The sequence below is a fragment of the Humulus lupulus genome, chromosome 8 (genome assembly GCF_963169125.1).
Source record: "Humulus lupulus chromosome 8, drHumLupu1.1, whole genome shotgun sequence".
Classification (NCBI taxonomy): Eukaryota; Viridiplantae; Streptophyta; class Magnoliopsida; order Rosales; family Cannabaceae; genus Humulus; species Humulus lupulus.
The window spans coordinates 89,614,188-89,635,375 of record NC_084800.1 but is presented as its reverse complement, the minus strand read 5'-3'; the positions used below and the strand labels follow the sequence as shown (position 1 = coordinate 89,635,375).

Sequence of the window (21,188 nt, the reverse complement as noted above, 5' to 3'; positions counted from 1 at the left end):
GAAGGCCTATGATGTTATATATTTTATGTATTGCCTACATTGTTTGATTATCTATTCTGATAAATGTAATCAGCTAATTGTTCTGAGGCCTCCCCAAATTTCATTTCATTTTCGGGTCTCCAGTCGATTCATTTCTATATACTATTTTCGGGTCGGGTAGCGGGTTTTCGCGTCTTGCCTGTTCTTTGTAAAGAAACCCTAGCATGCCTTATTTACCATAAATTTGGGATAAAGCCCTAGGGCTCAATACTCACTTCGTCGTCTTCAAAATTGGGTTTTGTGTTTTAAATTTTATCGCTTTTCTGCCATTGTTGGGGCTTCTCTCTTCGCTTATTCTTGAATCGGAGAATAAAGAAAGGGAAGATGGGAAAGAGATCGTGGTGATGACTCCATAATATTCAAGCTCAACAGACCGGAATGCAGGCTTCTCTTTTCAGAGGACTTTGCGTGTCGATAATCCCGCTGAACTGAGCGATCTCTTTCGATCTCCATTTTTTTCAATATGTTTTTTTTTGAGGTTCTTTCAAATTTTTATATAGATTTTTGTTTCTTTGAGCTTTAATTTTTCCAAGTGGGAAAATGTTGGTTGCAATGAGGATATTAAGCTCCCTCTTCTGATTAAGGTTGAGGAAACCCGCTGGCAGAATCGAACCAATAATTTAAATTGCCACCACTGAGTCAACCCATTATTTCCCATTTGAATTTTCCTTTCAATTTTGTTTTCGATTGATTATGATTAAGATAGTAAAGATATTGCAGTGATGACTCCATAATATTCAAGCTCAACAGACCGGAATGCAGGCTCTTCTTTCAGATGACTTTGCGTGTCGATAATCCCGCTGAACTGAGCAATTTCTTTTTATCTCCATTTTTCACATATATTTCTTTAGTTTCTCTCAATTTTTTAATCTTTGTTGTTTTTGAGCTTTAATTTTTTTTCTATATGGGAAAATGGTGGTTTCGATGAGGATATTAAGCTCCCTCTTCTGATTAAGGTTGAGGAAACTCGCTGGCAGAATCGAACCAATAATTATACTTGCCACCACTGAGTAAACCTTTATTTTCCCTTTTGATTTTCCTTTTTAAGTTGAATTTTGTTTATGATTGATCAGGATGAAGCTAAGTAAATTATCCAACACTTGATCTGAGATACTTTGATATCGACTGATGTCACTTGATTTGCTTCTGAATCTTCAAAACGTATTTGTTTTAATTATTTATATTTATCTGCAATATAGATCTGGTGTTTGTAACTCTGATTTATGTTGTGGGTATTGATTAGTTATTCTAATATGTTACTAGGGGTTTTAGTACCCATCATGTGATGAAATTTGGAATAATCTTAGGACACCTTCCTACACAGTTTGCCAAAGCTGTGGATGAGAACAAAAATCCATTCTGATGATGTGCAGATAACTTGTTAACTATATTTTTTTTATTAATTGTGTTTACTATTAACTCTAAATGCCATGGAACTTCAAATGATGATTATGGATGTCAATTCTCACGACGGTCGTCTGAGATTTTTCAGTGATGATAAACATCCTATTTTCTGATGATTCTTTTTTTTTTATTTGTATTTTTTGTTGATTTTTTTAGTATTGAATAAAGTCGAGCATGATGATGATACCTTTAAATCTGTCCGATTATTTTATGAATGGATAAATAACCTCCTACTCATTCTGAATGCTTGATTCTACTTCTGGCATTTTTGTCATTTTTTATTCTTGAAATAATTTTAGTATTTCTTCGAGGAGTTCTGTCTAAATGGGATCGAAGATCCTTTATTTTCTACCATAATTTATTCTATGTCTTACTTTTATTGTGGGGAAACAAATGAAGTAAATGTTGTCTAATCAGCCAAAGAAAGTGATATCATTGCCGTGGGCATATTTAGAGCAACTCTAATCGATGCCCTTCTTTATCTTTAGAATACCTCATCAAAACATAAGGCATTTTTCTTATTAAATCAAGTGTCAACAATCAGTTTAAAGAGGCCTTTGGAGGGACATTTATGAATGTTTAGGATTGAAGATTTATTCCCATTGCGGAACGATGTGACCAGTGAATGCCATTGATGAAATACAAGTAAGAGGGAGTAATGATTGATGCTCTCAAGAATAGCTTGGTTGCATATCCCTTTTTCAAATGACTTTCAATGAAACTCCGTTCTTAGAAATGGACCTTGCTCACTCAAGTAAGAGTGCAAGAAAGATTGGCAATACTTTATCTGTGATGATTGATATGTGCTAACCAGCGATTGAGAAGATTTCAGCCTACTATTAAAGAGATTGGGTGTTGTCATTTTGTGTTAGGCATTTTTGATTGGTTTGAAGCTTTTTGTTCATGAAATTGGGTGCTTGACTTTAGCATGAAGGGTGATGAGGTGGCATCAAGGTGTGAGGAAGGGTGACCATCATCATTGAGGAGATCCATCAGAACACATGAAACTAAATGTCCAACAATATGTCATTCTTTGAAAATTAAAATTAAAAAATGTCAGCAAAAATGGATGTTGGAATGGTGCTCAACACTTCTCAAAACTAGGTGACTGCTGTTGAATAGAACACCAAAGTAAAATTTAAATAGTGGCAGCAACTATACAAATTTTATTTTGGCGTTTACTGTTAACACCAGGTGACAAAAGAACCAGCAGCCGTTTCAATCACTCGATTTCAGCCAAGAACTTCTGGACCGCCAATAAGTCTCTTTTTTCACATAGTTTGGAATTGAAAATGAGTTGAGGAAGTGTTGTGGGACTGGCCACGAGATAGATGCCGAAGTTGCTACCTGGTCGAGCAAGAAATGAAGGACGTGATTTGTGCAGTTGGGTTGGAGGCACCCAATATTTGAGCTTTCTGGATCTTTTTTTCAAATAGCTTCACAACGAAATCGAGACCTATGTTCTCTGAGACCTGTTGGAGTGGCACAATGTTGATTTTTTATGCTCTATGGTCCGAATTGCAGTGATCAAGGTGCAGAACTAAATTTTTATGAAAATGATCAGGCCATCGTCCATTTGTAGAACAAATAATCATAACATTTTTTAATGCAAAGTGCCAAGGTTCCTCAAGTCATATCCAATCCTTATCCTCTGTTTTTTTTTTTAAAAAAAAATATCCTTTCTTTGTCCCTGCACTACCTGGGAATAAGATCGATCATAGTAAGTAGGGGTGAGCATTGATCGGTTTTGACGGTTTTTTCATAACATAAAATTTAGAATTCGATTTTCGGTTCGGATTGGTGCAATCCAAAAACCGACCGACCAACCAGTTAAATGAAAAAACCGATCGTTTTAGACTGCGGTTTGGTCGGTTAAACCCACCAAACTGAATTTCTTATTTTTTTTAATTAATTTTTTTTTTTTTGAAAATTTTAGTTAAAAAACTAAAATTTTTAGATTGTTGGAATCTATTTTTGTACATTTTTAAACACATAAATATATAGAACATAATTTTATATATTTTTATTTTTATTTAATAATTTTAATAATTAATAATTATATAATATTATATTATTATATATTATATTGTTCGGTCGGTTTCGGTTCTGCCGGTCGGTCCGGACAAAATTTTCAAACCGATCAAACAGTGGCGGTTTGCGTCGTTGGCGATTTTTTCGGTGCTCGGTTTAATCGGTTTTAGTTTTATCGGTGTTCGAAAGGTTGGTGTATACGATTTTTTCGATTTTTCGGATTTTATGCTCAACCCTAACGAGGAATGAACTCTTGCAACTAAAACATTATTGAGGGAGACTTCGACAAGGTTGAGAGTGTGTGTTGGTCATGGAGCAAAATATTTTGTCCATGGAGTGGTGATGAAGTCAAGACGGAATAGAAAACCATGGAAAAAACAGTGAAGTAAAATGGAACATTAGGAGATGTAAGGAGAAGTTCGGAAGTTTAAAAGGGAGTGTTGGAAAGAAGATGGTAATTATGGAGCAAGAAAACTATAAGCAAACTAGAAACAAAATAACTACCACGGAGCAGACACTACTAATTTTCATATTTTGGATTTGGCCCAATGTATTATTAACATATATACAATTTAGTCACTGTGATATTACAATCTTCGACAGATGGATGGTTTTTCCATTGGAGAGCTAGAATCTGTTGTGATCAAGTTACTAAGTTGGGTAGATGCAAAAACTCCTACTGCCCTCAAACTTGAGATGTTATTGGTGGTGCCTCTGTTCAAATCATTGGGGTTTACGACAATAACCATTTTATGACCCTTCTCTATTAGTAACTCTAGGACACGTCCTATTGATGTCGCACTTGTAACAAACGGTGGTTGGCTTCTCATCATAGTCCAAAGTGGTGCATCTAACTGCAAAAATAATGACAGCCAAAAAAAATGTTATATACGAGAACATAGGTTTGAAATGTTGGATTGGATAAACACATTTTCATATCACAAAACAGTCTAAAGAAAGCTTAAGTGGTGGGAAAGCAAAATGAAAATTACCTTGGTGCAGTCCTCTCTGTGTAGCAGACCAATGCAGCTACCCCTGTCATCAATGATAGGTACGATTGGATCCCTGAAGAAACGCATGGTAACTTTCTTCAAGTGCAGGGTCTCATGAAGTGGTTTTGCTGCTTCAAATGGTATCATGAAAGTACTGATCGGGTCCTCCAGCCTTACCTAAACAGAAAAAAAAAAGTCACACTGATTTTACAAATCTAGCAGTGACACCACCCACGATGAGTACATTTGCGAACCTTGTCGACACTACAAATACCTGAGGAAGTAGATATGGACTCAACATAGATTTAGTAGATACCGACAGTGCTTCTATTCGCAATGCAATCTGCATTACCAAAGAGGCACAAGGTTACAATCAAGATGCGCAGATTACAAAATTTCAAATTGAAGTGCTACTTTTGTTCAATCAGCGAAAAATGACCATTGACTACTAATATCAAATTCATTTTTTGTGAACTCAACAAAATTGCAGCCAAATGCTTTGGGGGGCTATTGGTGGAATTTTTATAATGCATTCGATACTTGGCCACAATCCATTGTTCTTTCTCTTTAAAAAATCGTAAACAAGAAATAAAGATGTTGCCTAGCTGACAAAAAAACATATTCTTTTATTAAAGAAAGGTAAAGAGACCACTTACCATGCCTCCTCTACTTGTCCATGATATTGTTTTCCATTTTGTAATTATATTTGAAAGCAAATTAATTGCCCGATCTACCTGGAAGAGAAGGGTGAAAAAATGCATCAAAATCACACATGTAGGAGCTGGGCCAACAAATTTTAATTTAAATTCCATCACACATGCAAAGAGCAATTTATTGCACCAAACTAACCGACATTGTTGAAATCAGCATGGTAGAAATTTAGAAAATTCGTCCCTATCCAAAACTAAAATTTAATACAATAGCTAAAGGGAAAATTACCTGGCCATAATTTAAAGCTGCTTCCATGAGAAGATGATCAGCTTCTTCCTGGTGAGTAGGATAAATGGTTCCAGCAGTATCTGGCCAAATGCGCTTATGTAGACTTCTCACAATATCATAATCTCCTTTGACAGCAAATGAGCGCATCATTGAAAGATAAAGGTGAGGCTTCGGTCGCCAGCCTTTATTCCAACCAGCCAGCTTTAGCATTTCTCCAAATATGCATAAAGCACCTAACCACCATAGGCTCCCGTTAAACATAAAGATTGTAGGATAAACTTTCAGGTACTAAAGCTATTAAACTCTACTAGCCCTCCAAGTCCAAAGTAGCATGCCAAGAGAAATAAGTTTGACTAGTCTAGCATTTGCAGCATAATGGATACAGTTTATCTATTAAGGTGCCATTACAAAGTAAACTCATGTAAGTAGTAAAGCAGACTTTGTTTAGACACTATATTAAACGTACTTTATTATCATTTATACTATTTTAATTTCCGGTTTAGCTTGGGGAATATAATTATCTTTATCTTATATTTTGTTTCTTTTGGTATGTATTAAACCTTTGTCTTTGGAAACAGAATGTGAGAACCAGTGTATTTTTTTGTCCATAAAAAGACATAATAAACTAAATAAATCAGAAGTAGCATAGAAGCTTAGAATTCTAGCTACGTAAAGTGAATAGGACAAAGCAGCTTATTGCAGAAGGAAAATCAGTGCCAAAATTATAATAGAGATTTATAATTTGAAAAAAACAAATTAAAAACTCCACATGCAGTTTACCGAAGTAAGGTGGTTAAAAGTCTAAAACTTTCATTATAATTGCACATTAATGGTTTAAAAAGAAATCTGTGGAACAGGAGAATAGAATAATTAATCACTAATGATTTATTGACTGCCGTACACAAGCCTATTTATAGGCAGATTTACAACTCAGTTCAACAGAGAGAAAATAGACCCTAGAAATAAGGAACCTATCTAACAGCTTCCTGGAATAAGGAGTTTTAATTTAAATAATTACTAATCAAATATTTCAAGTATTCAAATAGCATACAAGTTCCACATGCTCAGCTTGCGAATCATTCCTTCAAACAATCATTAGACAAGCCCTTAGTGAGAATATCAGCAGTTTGCTGACAGCTTGGTACATAAACAAACAACACGACTCCCCTGATTCGAATCTTTTCTTAATGACTGAATCTACCTCCACATGACTGATTCTATTATGATGAACCGGATTATGAGCTATGCTAATAGCCGATTTATTATCGCAATATAACTTCATTGGATTTAGTCTTTGAAGTTGCAGCTCCTTAAGTAATCTCTTGATCCAAATCAGCTCACATGCCTCTTGAGCAAGAGCTTGAAGTTCTGCCTCTGCACTACTTCTAGCTACCACAGCCTGTTTCTTACTTCTCCAAATTACCAAATTACCCCAAACCTTTGTACAATAGCCCGTAGTTGATCTTCTATCTTCAATTGAGTCATCCCAATCTGCATCAGTGAATGCTTCTATACTTTGATCTTCATTCTTCTTAAAGAAAAGTCCCTTCTTAGGTGTTTTCTTAAAATACCTGAGAATTCTATATGCTGCCTCCAATGATTGGTGCATATATTGACCCACCAAGCTCACATCAAATGCGATGTTTTGTCGTGTGTGAGAAAGATAAATTAACCTCCCAACCAGCTCCTGATATCTCCCTTTATCTACTAACTTATCCTCACTCTTTCACTTATACTTAGCCTTGGGTTCTATAGGTGTTGTTGCTGGCTTACAACCAAGCATTCCTATTTCTGAGTAAATCAATGGTATACTTCTGTTGAGAAACTGAGATTCCATGCTTTGTTCTTGCAATTTCCAGTACAAAAAATACCTTAAATGACCCAGATCTTTTACTTCAAATCTAGAGCCAGTCAAGATCATATCATCAACATGAACAATGAGAATTGCAATCTTAATGTTTGGGCGTTGAAGGATAACTATGATATGACTAACCTTGCATGTAGCAATGCTTCTATATAACTTCACTAAATTGCTCAAGTTCAAAGAGAGATTTCTTCAAGTACACACATTTCCCTTCCCATACTTCTCTTCAATACCAGGGGTAATTCTAATATACGCCTCTTCCTCCAAGTTACCATTCAAAAACGCATTTTTAATATCCAACTGTTGCAACGGTCACTCCAAGTTTGCAGCAGTTGATAGTAAGACTTTGATAGTGCTGAGTTTTCCTACTGGTGAAAATGTCTCTATGTAGTCCACTCCACAAGTTTGAGTGAGTCCCTTTGCTACCAACCTTACTTTGTATCGACCAATCCCTCCATTTGCCTCATATTTCATAGTAAAAACCCATTTGCATCCTACCACATGCTGATTTTTTGGCTGGTGGACAACTTCCCAGGTTTGGTTCTTTTCTAATACCTTCATCTCATCATCAACAGCCTTTCTCAATTTGGATTTTAACAAGGCTTCTTTAATGCTTCTCGGAATAGTAATCTCTTCAATGCTTGATGTATAGGCTGTGAATTTGGGTGTCAACTTGCTGAAACACGTGTACTTTGAGATTGGATAATTGAGTGCAGCTTCTCTTTCCCTTTGTGCAATGGGCAGATCTGGTTCTAAGGAACAAGAATCATCACGATTAGAAGGAAACTCTAAATGAACATGTCCAAAAAGCTTCAATTCAGTTTCATGAGTGCAAGTTCAATAGGGGACTATAATTCCTGATTTTTCCTCATCTTCTTGAATATTAGAAGTTCTTTTTCCTTGTTATGTTTTGGTTTTGCAATGAAGTTCTCATGAGACTTCTTATTAGAATGGGTAATGATAGGCAGCTCTAAAGATGAATTTTCTGGAATAGAAGGTAAACATGTTTCCGATAAACAAGCATCAGTGGGTAGAGTCAACGATCCAGGGAAGAGTATTAACAGAAAAAGCAGTTGGAAGATCGAGTTTCTTGCTGATTTCTTGGCTTCCAGTTAGCTGGTTTTCCATGTAATTTCCAACATGCATCTTTGGTGTGGCACCTCCTATTACAATGTTCACACCAAGGGCGTTCACAACAAGGCAGACGCTGATAAGAATTGTTTTCAAACTGTCGGGCAGCAAGGGCAAAATGATCAATTTCTGAATTTGGAGCTGTGCCCATCATCACTCTCTTACAACTTTCTTCAGGACATACCTCAGCAACGGCCTCATGGATTGTAGGCAATGGTTTCTTGCCTAAAATCCGTCCACACACCTCGTCCAAGTCCCGATTAAGACCATAGAGAATGAAATAAACATTCTCTATCCAACATTTTCTTGTAGCGAATAGAATCGTCATAACACTTCCACTCAACATCATAGAAAAGAGCAATTTCTTCCCATAGATTATGCGAGACACTATAGTACTGAGTTACGCACAGAGAGCCTTGTTTTTGGTTGAGTCTAGAATTAAGCTCGAAAACTTGAGCTGAATTTTCTAGGTCAGAAAAGGTCTACAACCAATCTCGGCTTCCATAGAATTTAACAGCCAAGCAATGATCATTGAGTTTTCAGAATCCCATTTGAAAAAAGTTGCATCACTGGAAACAGGCGCTTTAATTTCGCCGGTGAGGTATCCTAGGTGCCCTTTGCTGTGGAGGTACAAGGTCACTGATCGTGACCATTGTGGAAAATTGAGACCATTTAGCTTGTGAATGGTGATTTGAAGAGAAGGATTATCAAAGTATAAATGTCCCGAAACAGTTTCAGAAATACTTGAAGAATGAGAGAAAAGAGGAGCTATTAGCTCCTGTGTTTGGGTCACTAGTTGTGGCCATTAATGAGAAAGAAGAGTAAAATGTTTAGGTCTCGTTTGGGTCAGGAAAAAATGCTCTAATACCATATGGAAAAGGAGATTAGAATAATTAATCTCTAATGATTATTGATGGCCGTATACAAGCATATTTATAGGCAGATTTAGAACTCAGTTCAGTAGAGAGAAAATAGTAATTAACCCTAGAAATAATGAACCTATCTAACAGCTTCCTAGAAGGAAATTCAAATTTATATAATAACTAATAAGATATTTCAGAGTATTTGCACATTAATAAAATACATATATTTCAACAAAAACACAAGCATCTCATATAATAAGAAAGAAACCTCACTACAAACTAATATCACTACAAACTAATATAGCTAGCATCCTGGCCGCTAAGCTTTGTGTTATAGTAGCTTTATTTGGAGCCATATCCACCAAAAATTGGCAACAAAGATACGTTGAACACACTATCAAAACCAATCATGAACTATGGCGTACCCTTATTTGAGCCACAATTTAGCAATGCGTCAACTATTGCAGTGTATCCTGTTCGATCTATAAAACCATCAACATATGTTTTCATTTCCAATACAATCTTCTGAACAGCAGGGAGATCCTTTGAATGCCCAAAACCCTGTCAAAAGCAAAGACAAAGATACCAGGGCCTCGGATGAAATTGAGTTCTATTTGCCTGTTTAAAGGGGGAGGGAAAAAAATCTCTAATATTATTAGTCCATATTGTAGAAAATACCTTGAGTAATGTGGTGTAGGTGACCACATCTGGGAAAAGATCACCGTCACTAAATTTCTGTGCTTTCTCCTGAAGAGAGAAAAACAAAATTCTAATTTCTTCATCAATGCAATTATGTAGAACAATTAGATATAACTTCAGGCTCTAAACTAGCCTTTGATATACATGCTTGGGACCTTCATTTCCTCTAAGAAATGCATCGCTGTATCCAACTTGTTGGTCTTGACACATGCAGAAATTAAAGTATTATAGGTGTGTCTATCAGGGACTAATCCTAGACGTAGTATTTCTCTGTGCATGGTAATGGTGCTTTCAGGAGAACCTGTTTTTATGTATCCCTGAAATGAGAAAAAGAAAATCCTTCAGTTGTATTCTCAGATATGAAAAGATTTGCATTCTCGCCCCCAAAACAAGACATGTAAAAATCCAAAATTTAGTTTGTCATTTTTCAAAGAACAATAAGGCAGTGCAGAACCTTCATTAGTAAGTTGTATGCTGTGACAGAAAAACTGCCTCCTTCACGTAGGAAAAAACCATATCGAGAAAGAAGAGCATTAGCACGACGTAAATCTCCTGCACTAAACAATGTAAGTGGAGGCATATTAGAGAGTGTATATTGGAGTCATCAAAACGTAGTATGCAATGAGGATGAAAACTAATCAACTCAGGAAAAATAAATATCCATGCTACTCAAGTTTTTTGCCTTAGCATTAAAGAGGATATACACACACCCAGACATGTACAAAGATATATAATTACTTCTGTTTAGTTCTTTTTAACTGAATTGGTAACACCGACCTGCTTCAACTAGAGCGTTTAGCAAACCAAATATAAGAGGTGCTGATAACTTGGGCCTCCCCACAGCAATTCCTCGTTCAATTGATTCAAGCAACTGAAATGCATCATCAACTCTTCGTGCCTCACCTAATCCCTTCAATCAAAAGCATACCAAATACTAAATGATCCTTTGTTAAACAAATAGTCCAATTGCACTGATCAGGATTTTCTCCAAACTATCATATAAACAAGTTAGCAACATCACTAGTGTATCACTACAAAAGGATTAGTAACGTTGCTTGCTGGCTTGAACTGAGGCGAATACAAATGCTAATTTGTAAACCATACATTAAGGGCTTTTTCATGTACACAGTCGCATCCCAAAAATTAGTAAAGCAATGCCAGCTCTAAATTTAGATACCTTCAAAAGAGTGCCATAGGTAATAGTGTCGACCCCACAACCCCCTGGCTTAGACATTTCGTCGAATATCTTAAGAGCAGCTTCGACATCCCCACAATACACGCATGCCTCCAAGACTGCGTTCATGGCTATGGTGTTCAGCTTCCCATATTGTCGTTTTGCTATATCTACCTCTTCCATTATCTATCATCATCATCAACAACAACAACAACCACCCAATAAAAGACAATAAGTCAAGACTTAGCTACGTATGAAAATGCATGGTTTGAGATAGAAAATTTATAAGACAGTAAGTACAAGACCTACTTGGTGAAGTTGTCTTCGGCGAGTAAGGTAGACGATGCGGGAGGTGAGCCGCTTGAGAGGAGAGCCAGTACGATACACACGACGTCGCATCGGAGCATATGAAGATGACGATGAAGAAGAGAGTATAGTGAGATATTGAAACGGTGGAGATGGAAGTAAGTGAGAGGAAGATAAGGAGTAGATAACTCCATTCATGGTTGAAGCACTAGAAGCCATGACCATTCGCCTTACCCATCTTCAGAGCAGGAGACAATGAGATAGAAAAGAAGCCATAGGAGAAGAGATGCCGCCGGCCTTTTGTGGATTAAATGTTTTTACAGCAAATATAATATATATTTATAATAAAATAATTACCGGTCTAAAGACTAATAATGTATGTGTTTGGTAAAATTGAGTCACTCAGCACTTAAATTTTTTATTTTATTTAATTAATTAAAAATATAACAATTAAATAATTTTACTATTTTATTAATTCCTCGCGCCACTATAGACTCATAATTATACTTTTGAATTTATAAAATGCTTTACACTAAATGTAAATATGTTATCTATAATGCTCTACTAATTCATGATTGTACACTGTGTGTTTAAAATAGTGTTTAACCTATTAAGCGAGTTATTTGGATTCAAAAGTGTAATTAAGATTAAATATGGTTTAGGTACTAAAATTTTTGGTCAATAGAACTTCAACTTTTCATTAAAAGATTTGAATATATACACGGGATCTCAAATGTTTTAAACAAAAATGCAGTTATATCAAAAGTTACAAAAATAATCGACCTAAGCGGCAAAGCTGGACTAACATCCTAAGTTCCTCAAAATATATGTTGACCGTGGTAGCTGAGTAGACTGAGTATGTACACACCACCCATAGAGCTCTCCAACTCATGACTAGTCCAATTTCCCCTTACCCTTACATGCACCACAAAGCACCCATGAATCGAAACCCATGCAGAAAACCCAACTAGATATAACGTGTATTCAAATAAGCATTAACATCATATACACAATTCACCAATCATAAATAGATTCAAGTTTACTTTTCAACAAGTATAATGACCTATGCCGAATAGGTGCATATCGCACCCCCATAGTGGCCCTGCCATAACGGTCTACATTCCACATGTTTATTGCCACATGTTTATAATGACCTTAGCTGATCAATCACAAACAATTACAAACAACTCATGTAACCTATGCAATTATAGAGTAAAACATTCAACACTAAACGTATTAAAGGCACAGTTATAATTGTGTTCCATAGTTAGGGGTGGTGCCCAAGTCTCGGTGCATGTGCTAATTTTCTTACCTCAAGTCATATGTAGACAACGGAATGACCCCAAGTGTGATCCCTTCTCCGAGCCTTGCAGAAACAACATAAGTGGTACACTTATTAGGAACTAAATCAGATAATGGCTCAAAGACTAAGCCCTAGCTCTTGGGACCTCTAATTCCACCAATCTGGGTAGTGGAATCGTCCCCCAAACCTAACTCCCAAAACCCAAAAAAAATACCCCGAGCCTAACTCCACCAATGTGGTATTTTTGCAATTGGGCTTAGATGCATATAGTGGCCCATATGTTTGAATAATATATGGATCTTGCTAAATAAAGCATTCATAAAATGATAGGTTTTATTTGGGCCCATTAGAAAATGTAAAGTTTAATCCTCTATTGTGGGTGGTTCCACTTGTGAGGACTCATTTGCTTTACATGACTATAGTGAGCCTAATCAATTAATAACAATTAATAAAATGAGTGTTTAAATTCCTGTCTTTTGGACCTTGTATGGAAGTATGGGACCCTTAGTAGTAGGAACGACATACTGGACCCAACCCTCCTCCATACAAGCCCAATTGTTAAGGCCCATTTGCCTGAGTTTGACTTAATTGTATAGGTTCGTTGTAATAGTTAAACCTAAATATTGATTAGCAACAAATTAATTCTAATTTAATTGAATTTGTTTCAATGTGACAATTTAGAATTAATAGAAAATTATAGGACTTTGTTTTTAAAATTTTATTTTTACAATTTTTTGGAGAATCATATTCCTTAATTTTCGAGAATTAATAATAAAATATACTATTTTTTAATTAATAATTAGCTTATTTTAAGAATTATCTTCGATCTCCACCGTTAGTTTAACAATGTCAATAACTTAATGGGGCCTCGAGACGCTTTGATTCGTCCCCCTACGGAAGGTGTTCATTAGTTATTTTGACAATGTTAGATTTCGAAAGATAGATAATTATAGGTCAAATTCTACTAGACTTACCCCTACGGTGACTACTAGGACTAAATCTATTGACTATCAAAATCGTGGGTCTAGCTCATAAGAAAAGAGATTTTGTTATCTTATTTTGATCGAATAGTAGGTTGTTAATAATGGTGTCCATTATTAAATGAGTTTACAACTCTATTTAATTAATGATATTTTCTTGACTCTCGCTAGCCGGGACAATGATATCATAGAATAGTTAAAAACCTGAAGAAATAGAGATATGATTATTTTGGTAATTTTTCCATATCTTACATATTTGTGGTATATGTTGTGCTATTTCATGAAAATTAGAGTGAATAGAAGTTTTATTGAGCAAATATGATTTCTATTTTATTGATAATATGTAGTTTTAAGTATGGCTGTGTCTACTCCCATCCTTTCTCAGCTTTTGATGGAGAAACTCACTGGAGAAAACTTCCTTAAGTGGAAGCAGAACATCAACATAGTGTTGATTGGTGACAACTCCAAGTTTGTCATGACTGAGGAATTCCCAGAAGTTCCAGCTGAAGGAGCTACCAAGTCTGTAAGAGACAAATATGAGTGTTGGCAGACTGCTAATAACAAGGCACAATACTACATGTTGACTAGTATAGTCGACACTCTCAAGACAAAGATGGAGAATGTCGAGACGGCCTACGAAATCATGGATCAGCTCAAAGACATGTTCGGTGCAAAGTCTGTGCAGACTCGTTTTGAGACCACCAAGAAATATGCTAATGCTCGGATAGCACCGTCTCAACACATTCGTGATCACCTGATCAAGATGACCAACTACTTTCAAGAAGTTGAACTGCATGGAGCAATTATAGATGAGGAGACTCAAGTCAGTTTAATCCTCAATAGCCTCTCTCCAACTTTCCTGCCATTCACCACAAACTATGTGATGAATAAACTCAACTATGGTCTGACACAACTCATGAATAACCTTTAGACTTTCGAGACTATCATGGGTGGACCAAGCAAGGGAGGATAAAAGAAGACTAATGTTGTTACTGTTGATCTAGCTAAGGCTGAAGCTAACCAAGCTTTGTCTTCGAAAGCTGGAAACAAGAGAAAAGATGGACAAAACAACAACCCCAAGCTTGCAAATGATGCAAAGACGAGTGCACAGACTCCTAAGGGGAAGAAAAAGAAAAACAAGAAAGGTAAAGGTAAGTGCTTTCACTGCAAAGAAAAGGGGCATTGGAAACAAGATTGCCCCAAGTTTCTAGCAACAAAAAACAAAGGTAATGATTATAGTTAATTTATCTTAGAAACATGTGTTTTAGAGAATGATAAATCTGTCTGGATTATTGATTCTGGATCTACTAACCATGTTTGTAGCTCTTTACAACTTCTTGAATCGTGGGAGGAAGTGGATGAAGGCGGCTTAATGCTTAGAGTTGGGAACAGATCATTCGTTACGGTCTAAGCTAGAGGGAGAGCTTGCCTGAAGTTGGGAAATAAATATTTAATTTTGAAAGATATATTTTTTATTCCAGATTTTAGTAGAAATTTAATTTCAGTTTCCTTGTTGCAATTAGAACAATTTGTTATGACTTCCACAAGTTTTAATATATCTATTTCTTTCAATGGAACACAATTGTGTATTGCATGTTTGGAAAACAGGCTTTATATTTTGTGACCTAACGAACCCCTCGCTCTTAATAATGATTTATTCAAAGTAGCTAAACCTAGGACTAATAAATGTCAAAAGACTGATAACGATAACATGATGTATTTATGGCACTTGAGACTAGGTCTCATTGGCTATGGTAGAATTCAAAGACTTACAAATGACGACCCTTTGAGGGAACTCACCTTAAGTGAATTACCTGTCTGTGAATCTTGTCTAGAAGGCAAACTGACCAAGCGTCCATTCTCTACAAAGGGTGATAGGGCCAAGGAACTTCTTGGACTTGTTCATTCAGATGTTTGTAGACCTTTGAATGTACAAGCCATGGATGGTTTTGAGTATTTCGTCACTTTCATTGACGATTACTCTAAATACTCATGTCTTTACCTAATGCATAAGAAATCAGAAATATTTTCAAAGTTTCAGGAATTCCTAGTTATGGCTCAGAACCAATTAGGTAAAACGTTAAAGATCTTGCGATCTGATAGGGGTGGAGAATATTTGGATATGCAGTTCCAAGATTATTTAACTAAAATTGGGATTTTATCACAACTTACTGCCTCGGGTACTCCGCAACAAAATGGTGTAGCGAAACGCCGGAACAAAACTTTATTAGAAATGGTTAGATGCATGCTTAGTTAATCAACTCTGCCAACTTCATTTTGGGGATATGCAATTGAAATTGCAAACGACATTCTAAATGTCGTACCGTCGAAATCAATTCCCAAAACACCTTTAGAACGCTGGAATGGTCATGAATCTAACTTACGTCATTTTAGAATCTGGGGTGTCCCGCCCACGTCCTGAGGAAAAAGAAAGGAAAGCTAGAACCGCGAACTAAAGTTTGCATATTTGTTGGCTATCCTAAAGGCACTCGGGTGGATTTTTCTATAGTCATTCAGAAAAGAAAGTGTTTACTTCTAAAAATGCTAGTCTTTTGGAAAATGACTATGTCCAAAACTTCAAACCACGCAACAAAGTAGTTTTAGAGGAGATGGTTGAAGAATTGACTCCAACCAATGTTCCATTGTCATCAACACAAGTTTATGATGAAATTCCCACTCTTCGTGTCCAACCAACGTAAGGCAATTTTAATGAAGAAAGTACCACTGTTCCTGAGCAAACAGTAACAGAGCTTTGTCGTAGTGGGAGGGTTTCTAGGAACCCAGTTCGCTATGGTTTGGATGGTGAAACCAATATGGTTGTTGGTGACACTAGTGATGATGATTTGTTGTCTTTCAAATAGGCAATGGCTGGCCCTGAAAAGGAACTATGGCTCAAAGCCAAGAAACAGGAAATGAAGTCCATGTACTCAAATTTCGTCTAGGATCTTGTGGAAGCACCTAGTGACTTTAGGGCCATTGGGTGCAAGTGGATCTACAAGAAGAAACGAGGCGTTGATGGAAATGTTGAAACTTATAAAGCTTGATTAGTGGTAAAGTGTTATACCCAAAGAGAAGGCGTGGACTATGAGGAAACTTTTAGTTCGGTAGCCATTGTAACGCTCCAAACTCCAGGGACCGTTACGGTGTGCCTTGTAAACAGTGCTAAACTCGCTAATCGAGTCACTTGGCCAAAACGTGTAACTAAGTATGATTAGCGGTTTAGGGTCTAAACATTTTTGGTTAAGATGTAACGTTTCACTAGAACGTTTAATATATACATTGGGATCCCGAAAATATAATTTCAGAGTCTATTACAGAAAATATTTACAACAGGCCGTTCTAAGCGGCAAAACAGGGTTCAACCCTAGTTCCACTTTAAACCTCGGCCGTGGCGGACGAGCAGCTGCATATGTACACATCATCACCTAAGCTCTCCAACTCAAGGATGGTCCAGCTTCCTCTTGCTTTTACCTGCACCACGTAGCACCCGTGAGCCGAAGCCCAGCAAGAAAACACAATAAAGCATGATATAATATCAACAACGATCATAATAACCATTCAGGACTATCAGTCCAAGCAAATAGGTGACAATAGCCAAAAGTCACAATAATGAGCATCGCTCCTTCAAGCCATGTGACGATAGGGTCACCAGGGCTTAACCGACACATGATCCTTTCATAAGTTTGATTAGGACAGGTGCAAGGTGATTAGTCACCAACATAACCTTCCTCACGACTCTAGAGTCGAAGCTATGGACAACGTCCCTTAGCCATGTGACAAACGGTCACCGGGGTCAATACCTTGGCTATAGTCATCTGGTCGTAGACCAGGCAAGCGCTTATAAGTTCTTCGACCCTTTGGGTCGGTCTAGCATTAATACCCCATATGAGTCATTCAATGCGTAATTCTCGACTTAAGCTTGTTTAGGACAGGTGCAAGGTGATTAGTCACCAACATAACCTTCCTCACGACTCTGGAGTCGAAACTATGGACAACGTCCCTTAGCCATGTGACAAACGGTCACCGGGGTCAATACCTTGGCTATAGTCATCTGGTCGTAGACCAGGCAAGCGCTTATAAGTTCTTATTGACCTTCCGGTCGGTCCAGCACTAATACCCCATATGAGTCATTCAATGCCGACCTCGATTAGATCTAATCTTTATTTGGCCCGGCGTTCACAACGCACTGCCACCTCTGACCCTTAGGTCGATAAAACACGACCAGTGCTCAGCCCGTGGTGAACTTAACTAATAAGTCACAGCTTCACAGACGGATCTGACACCATTGTCGATTCTGACTAATAAGTCAGCGCCATACACAGGTAAGCCATGCCACCAAACATATATCACATGTCCAATATCCATAAACAAGGTATTCAACATGCTTACTTAACAGATATTAGTACAATTAGGACTATGCATTAACACAGAGGCTCAAGCTCTTAACGATATCACACCCAGTATACAAGCATAACCTAATCACATGTTTCTTATGCATCATATGCAATATATTCAACAATCCAACATGCACCAATAACAGCCATGCATGTCACGTTTAATAGTCAGCCTACATGCATCAAGAATAGCCATGCATGCCATACTCATTAATCAACCAACACGCATCATAATAACCACGCATGTCTCATATACACCGGGTGCAGTTTTCTTACCTCAATGTCGAGCTAGAACGATTAAAAGAACGACCCTTGAGAACGATCAACCTTTAAGCCCTTAGCGGTCACCTAATCATAACCAAATATGTAACACCATCAATAACATGATAATCAAAGGTTCCACACCAATAACTAGCCCCCAAGAGATCAATCCAAACTAATCCAAGTAGTAGGGACACTCCCGAGGCCCATAGCTAAGTTCCCGGGGTCAAAACGAGCAAACGGGGTGAAAACAGGGCAAGGGCTGCGGCCCTAGCACCTTGGGCCGCGGGCCCCAGAATTTCCAGAGGCAAGCGCCGCGGCGCCCCACACAAGGGCCGCGGCGCCCAGCGAAACAGAAGGGCCACCTGCTAACTCGAGCTAGGGCCGCGGCGCCCAAGAACAGGGCCGCGGCGCCCAACCCAGAACCATTCTCCAACGTGTTTCCAACACTTCAAAGTCCCCAAAAACACACCCAAACATTCCCCAATCATCAAAACAAAGTTCCCAAGCTTCCCAATACCTCAAAACCCTCAAAACCCAAGGTTCAAACAAACCGAAAACTCAACGATTCACCAAAATCAATTCAAAGCTTAGAAACTCGAAATAACTCAAAACTTAAACTTCAATTACCTTTGATTGGGTTGTTTTCCGTCAAATCCTTCGGCTAAGAAGCTTCTATTCTTTCCTAGGATCGCTATGCCTCGACCCTCGCTTGATTCCAACTCCTAGAACTCAAGACATCTTCGAAAACGCTCAAACGGTAAAACGGACCGTCTTTGAGAGAGAACGAGAGGTTTCTAACGTACGTTCTTATCTGTCAGGCTACTTCAAGCTTAAGTAACCTCAAATAAAACCTAGTGCTCGGGGTCCCGAAAACACCTCCGGGGACACTATAGTCAAAACTTCCAGAATCTCACCCTGATCTCAAATATTCCCAATCTATCACCAAATAAACATTTCTATTACCCCAAAATTGACCCCGTTATGAAAAAACCGCTAATCCATTATATATGACCGTCTCATGTCGAATAGCTCGAATATATCTCCATAATAATGAAATCTCATTCACATATTACAATATGCACCCAATAGGCCAAATTACCAAAATTCCCTTATAATAATAAATACACCCATATGCATGCATTCACCATCATATAATAATATAATTCACGTAAACATGCATATAATCATTATATAACATATTAAATCAATTATGGCCCTCCCGGCCTCCTAATCAAGGTCCTAAACCTTATTAGGAAATTTGGGGCATTACAGCCATGCTCAAGTCCATTCGCATCCTCCTATCCATAGCAGCCGCTCTCGACTATGAGATCTGACAAATGGACATCAAGACAACTTTTCTTAATGGGAAGCTTGACGAAGTCATTTATATAGATCAGCCAGAAGGATTTAAAGTAGTTGGGCAAGAAGGAAAAGTTTGCAAGTTGAATGGGTCCATTTATGGACTTAAGCAAGCTTCTCGTTCCTAGAACATTAGGTTTGATGAAATAATCAAAACCTATGGCTTTGAACAATATATTAATGAGTCTTGTGTTTCCCAACTAAAGGCAAATCAAACAATGGTATTCTTGGTTCTTTATGTAGATGATATCTTACTCATTAGAAACAATGTTAAGAAATTGTCAGATGTGAAGAATTGGCTGAACACTCAATTCCAAATGAAGGATTTGGGTGAAGCAAGTTATGTTCTAGGTATCTAGATCATCAGGGATAGAAAGAATAGACTCTTAGCTCTATCTCAAGCAGCTTACATTGGTAAAGTGCTTTAACGTTTCTCAATGAAAAATTCCAAGAAAGGACATCTACCGTCCTACCATGGAATTCATCTTTCAAAGAAGCAGTCTCCTCAGACTCCTGAAGAGGAAGATGCAATGAGAAAAGTTCCTTACACATTTGCAGTTGGAAGTCTAATGTATGATATGTTGTGTACTAGACCAGATATCTTCTATGCAGTGGGAGTAATGAGCAGGTATCAGTCAAACCTAGGACCGGAATATTGGATAGCAGTTAATCATATTCCGAAGTATTCAAGGCAGACTAAGGATTATATGTTAGTCTACAAGGGTGGTGTTCTGAACCCTGTATGCTACGCCGATTCAGATTTTCAGACTGATGTCGATGACAGGAAGTCTACTTCTGGAATGGTGTTTACTCTTGGGGGTGGAGCTGTGATATGGAGAAGCGTAAAGCAGTCTGCGATATTAGATTCCACCATGGAGGCTGAGTACATTGCTACGTCTGAAGCAGCTAAGGAAATAGTTTGGCTAAAGAAGTTCTATTTAGATGTTGGTGTTATTCCAGATATGGATAAACCTCTTGTGTTGTTTTGTGACAATATAAGAGCGATAGCCAACTCGAAAGAACCTCGAAGTCACAAGAGTAGTAAGTATATAGAAAGGAAGTATCACATAATTCGAGAATATGTGGCCAAGGGAGATGTGAAGGTTATGAAGATTGCATCTGAAGACAATCTTGCAGATTCGTTTACAAAGACACTACTAGAAACTACATTTGATAAGCATATCAAGGAAATAAGATTAGTAGAATTAAGGCATTAGTTTCAATTAGTGTAAGTGGGAGTTTGTTGGGGTTTTATGCTTTAATCAAAACTCAATTTCTTTGTAATCTCATTTTATTATCAATAAAAGAATAGAAATCAATTTTTGACTTGGTCAATCAGTTTGCTCACATGTTTTATTTTCATGATTATTTGTTTAATATAAACTTCTATTAAATCTCAACCATGTAGCTAATCATATTTATAGTGACGTAATCACAGTGGAATAT

At 37.3% G+C, this 21,188-nt stretch overlaps 1 protein-coding gene and 9 non-coding genes across 10 annotated transcripts; 9 read left to right on the top strand and 1 right to left on the bottom strand.

Moving 5' to 3' along the window:
- Positions 1-93, top strand: LOC133799165 (small nucleolar RNA SNORD34). Its single transcript, XR_009876361.1, has one exon. It is a non-coding gene; the product is annotated as a small nucleolar RNA SNORD34 (small nucleolar RNA).
- A 280-nt stretch (positions 94-373) lies between these two features.
- On the top strand, positions 374-477 carry LOC133799180 (small nucleolar RNA Z107/R87). Its single transcript, XR_009876374.1, has one exon. It is a non-coding gene; the product is annotated as a small nucleolar RNA Z107/R87 (small nucleolar RNA).
- Positions 478-581: 104 nt separating this feature from the next.
- LOC133798786 (small nucleolar RNA R30/Z108) lies at positions 582-681 on the top strand. The gene has a single exon (XR_009876005.1). It is a non-coding gene; the product is annotated as a small nucleolar RNA R30/Z108 (small nucleolar RNA).
- Positions 682-751: 70 nt separating this feature from the next.
- LOC133799181 (small nucleolar RNA Z107/R87) lies at positions 752-854 on the top strand. The gene has a single exon (XR_009876375.1). It is a non-coding gene; the product is annotated as a small nucleolar RNA Z107/R87 (small nucleolar RNA).
- A 99-nt stretch (positions 855-953) lies between these two features.
- On the top strand, positions 954-1,053 carry LOC133798784 (small nucleolar RNA R30/Z108). The gene has a single exon (XR_009876004.1). It is a non-coding gene; the product is annotated as a small nucleolar RNA R30/Z108 (small nucleolar RNA).
- A 51-nt stretch (positions 1,054-1,104) lies between these two features.
- LOC133799189 (small nucleolar RNA snoR31) lies at positions 1,105-1,195 on the top strand. The gene has a single exon (XR_009876383.1). It is a non-coding gene; the product is annotated as a small nucleolar RNA snoR31 (small nucleolar RNA).
- A 118-nt stretch (positions 1,196-1,313) lies between these two features.
- On the top strand, positions 1,314-1,409 carry LOC133799179 (small nucleolar RNA snoR31/Z110/Z27). Its single transcript, XR_009876373.1, has one exon. It is a non-coding gene; the product is annotated as a small nucleolar RNA snoR31/Z110/Z27 (small nucleolar RNA).
- A 65-nt stretch (positions 1,410-1,474) lies between these two features.
- LOC133799174 (small nucleolar RNA Z161/Z228) lies at positions 1,475-1,561 on the top strand. Its single transcript, XR_009876369.1, has one exon. It is a non-coding gene; the product is annotated as a small nucleolar RNA Z161/Z228 (small nucleolar RNA).
- A 51-nt stretch (positions 1,562-1,612) lies between these two features.
- LOC133799164 (small nucleolar RNA Z105) lies at positions 1,613-1,686 on the top strand. The gene has a single exon (XR_009876360.1). It is a non-coding gene; the product is annotated as a small nucleolar RNA Z105 (small nucleolar RNA).
- Positions 1,687-3,989: 2,303 nt separating this feature from the next.
- On the bottom strand, positions 3,990-11,735 carry LOC133798071 (pentatricopeptide repeat-containing protein At5g10690). The gene is made up of 12 exons (XM_062236256.1): positions 11,446-11,735; positions 11,140-11,322; positions 10,740-10,872; positions 10,417-10,514; positions 10,118-10,279; positions 9,942-10,010; positions 9,689-9,824; positions 5,406-5,638; positions 5,123-5,200; positions 4,741-4,809; positions 4,467-4,643; positions 3,990-4,328 (listed from the first exon to the last, which is right to left on the bottom strand). The coding sequence occupies exons 1-12, from the start codon at positions 11,665-11,667 to the stop codon at positions 4,062-4,064; spliced, it is 1,827 nt and encodes a 608-aa protein (XP_062092240.1). The 5' UTR covers positions 11,668-11,735; the 3' UTR covers positions 3,990-4,061.
- Positions 11,736-21,188: the final 9,453 nt, after the last annotated feature.

Bases quoted from the DNA above. Each gene is read 5' to 3' on its own strand.
- LOC133798071 (XM_062236256.1), bottom strand. From the start codon at position 11,667: ATGGTCATGGCTTCTAGTGCTTCAACCATGAATGGAGTTATCTACTCC. The intron at 10,873-11,139 runs GTATCTAAATTT...TTTTGATTGAAG, and splicing joins CCTATGGCACTCTTTTGAAG to GGATTAGGTGAGGCACGAAG. The intron at 10,515-10,739 runs GTCGGTGTTACC...TGTTTAGTGCAG, and splicing joins AAACGCTCTAGTTGAAGCAG to GAGATTTACGTCGTGCTAAT.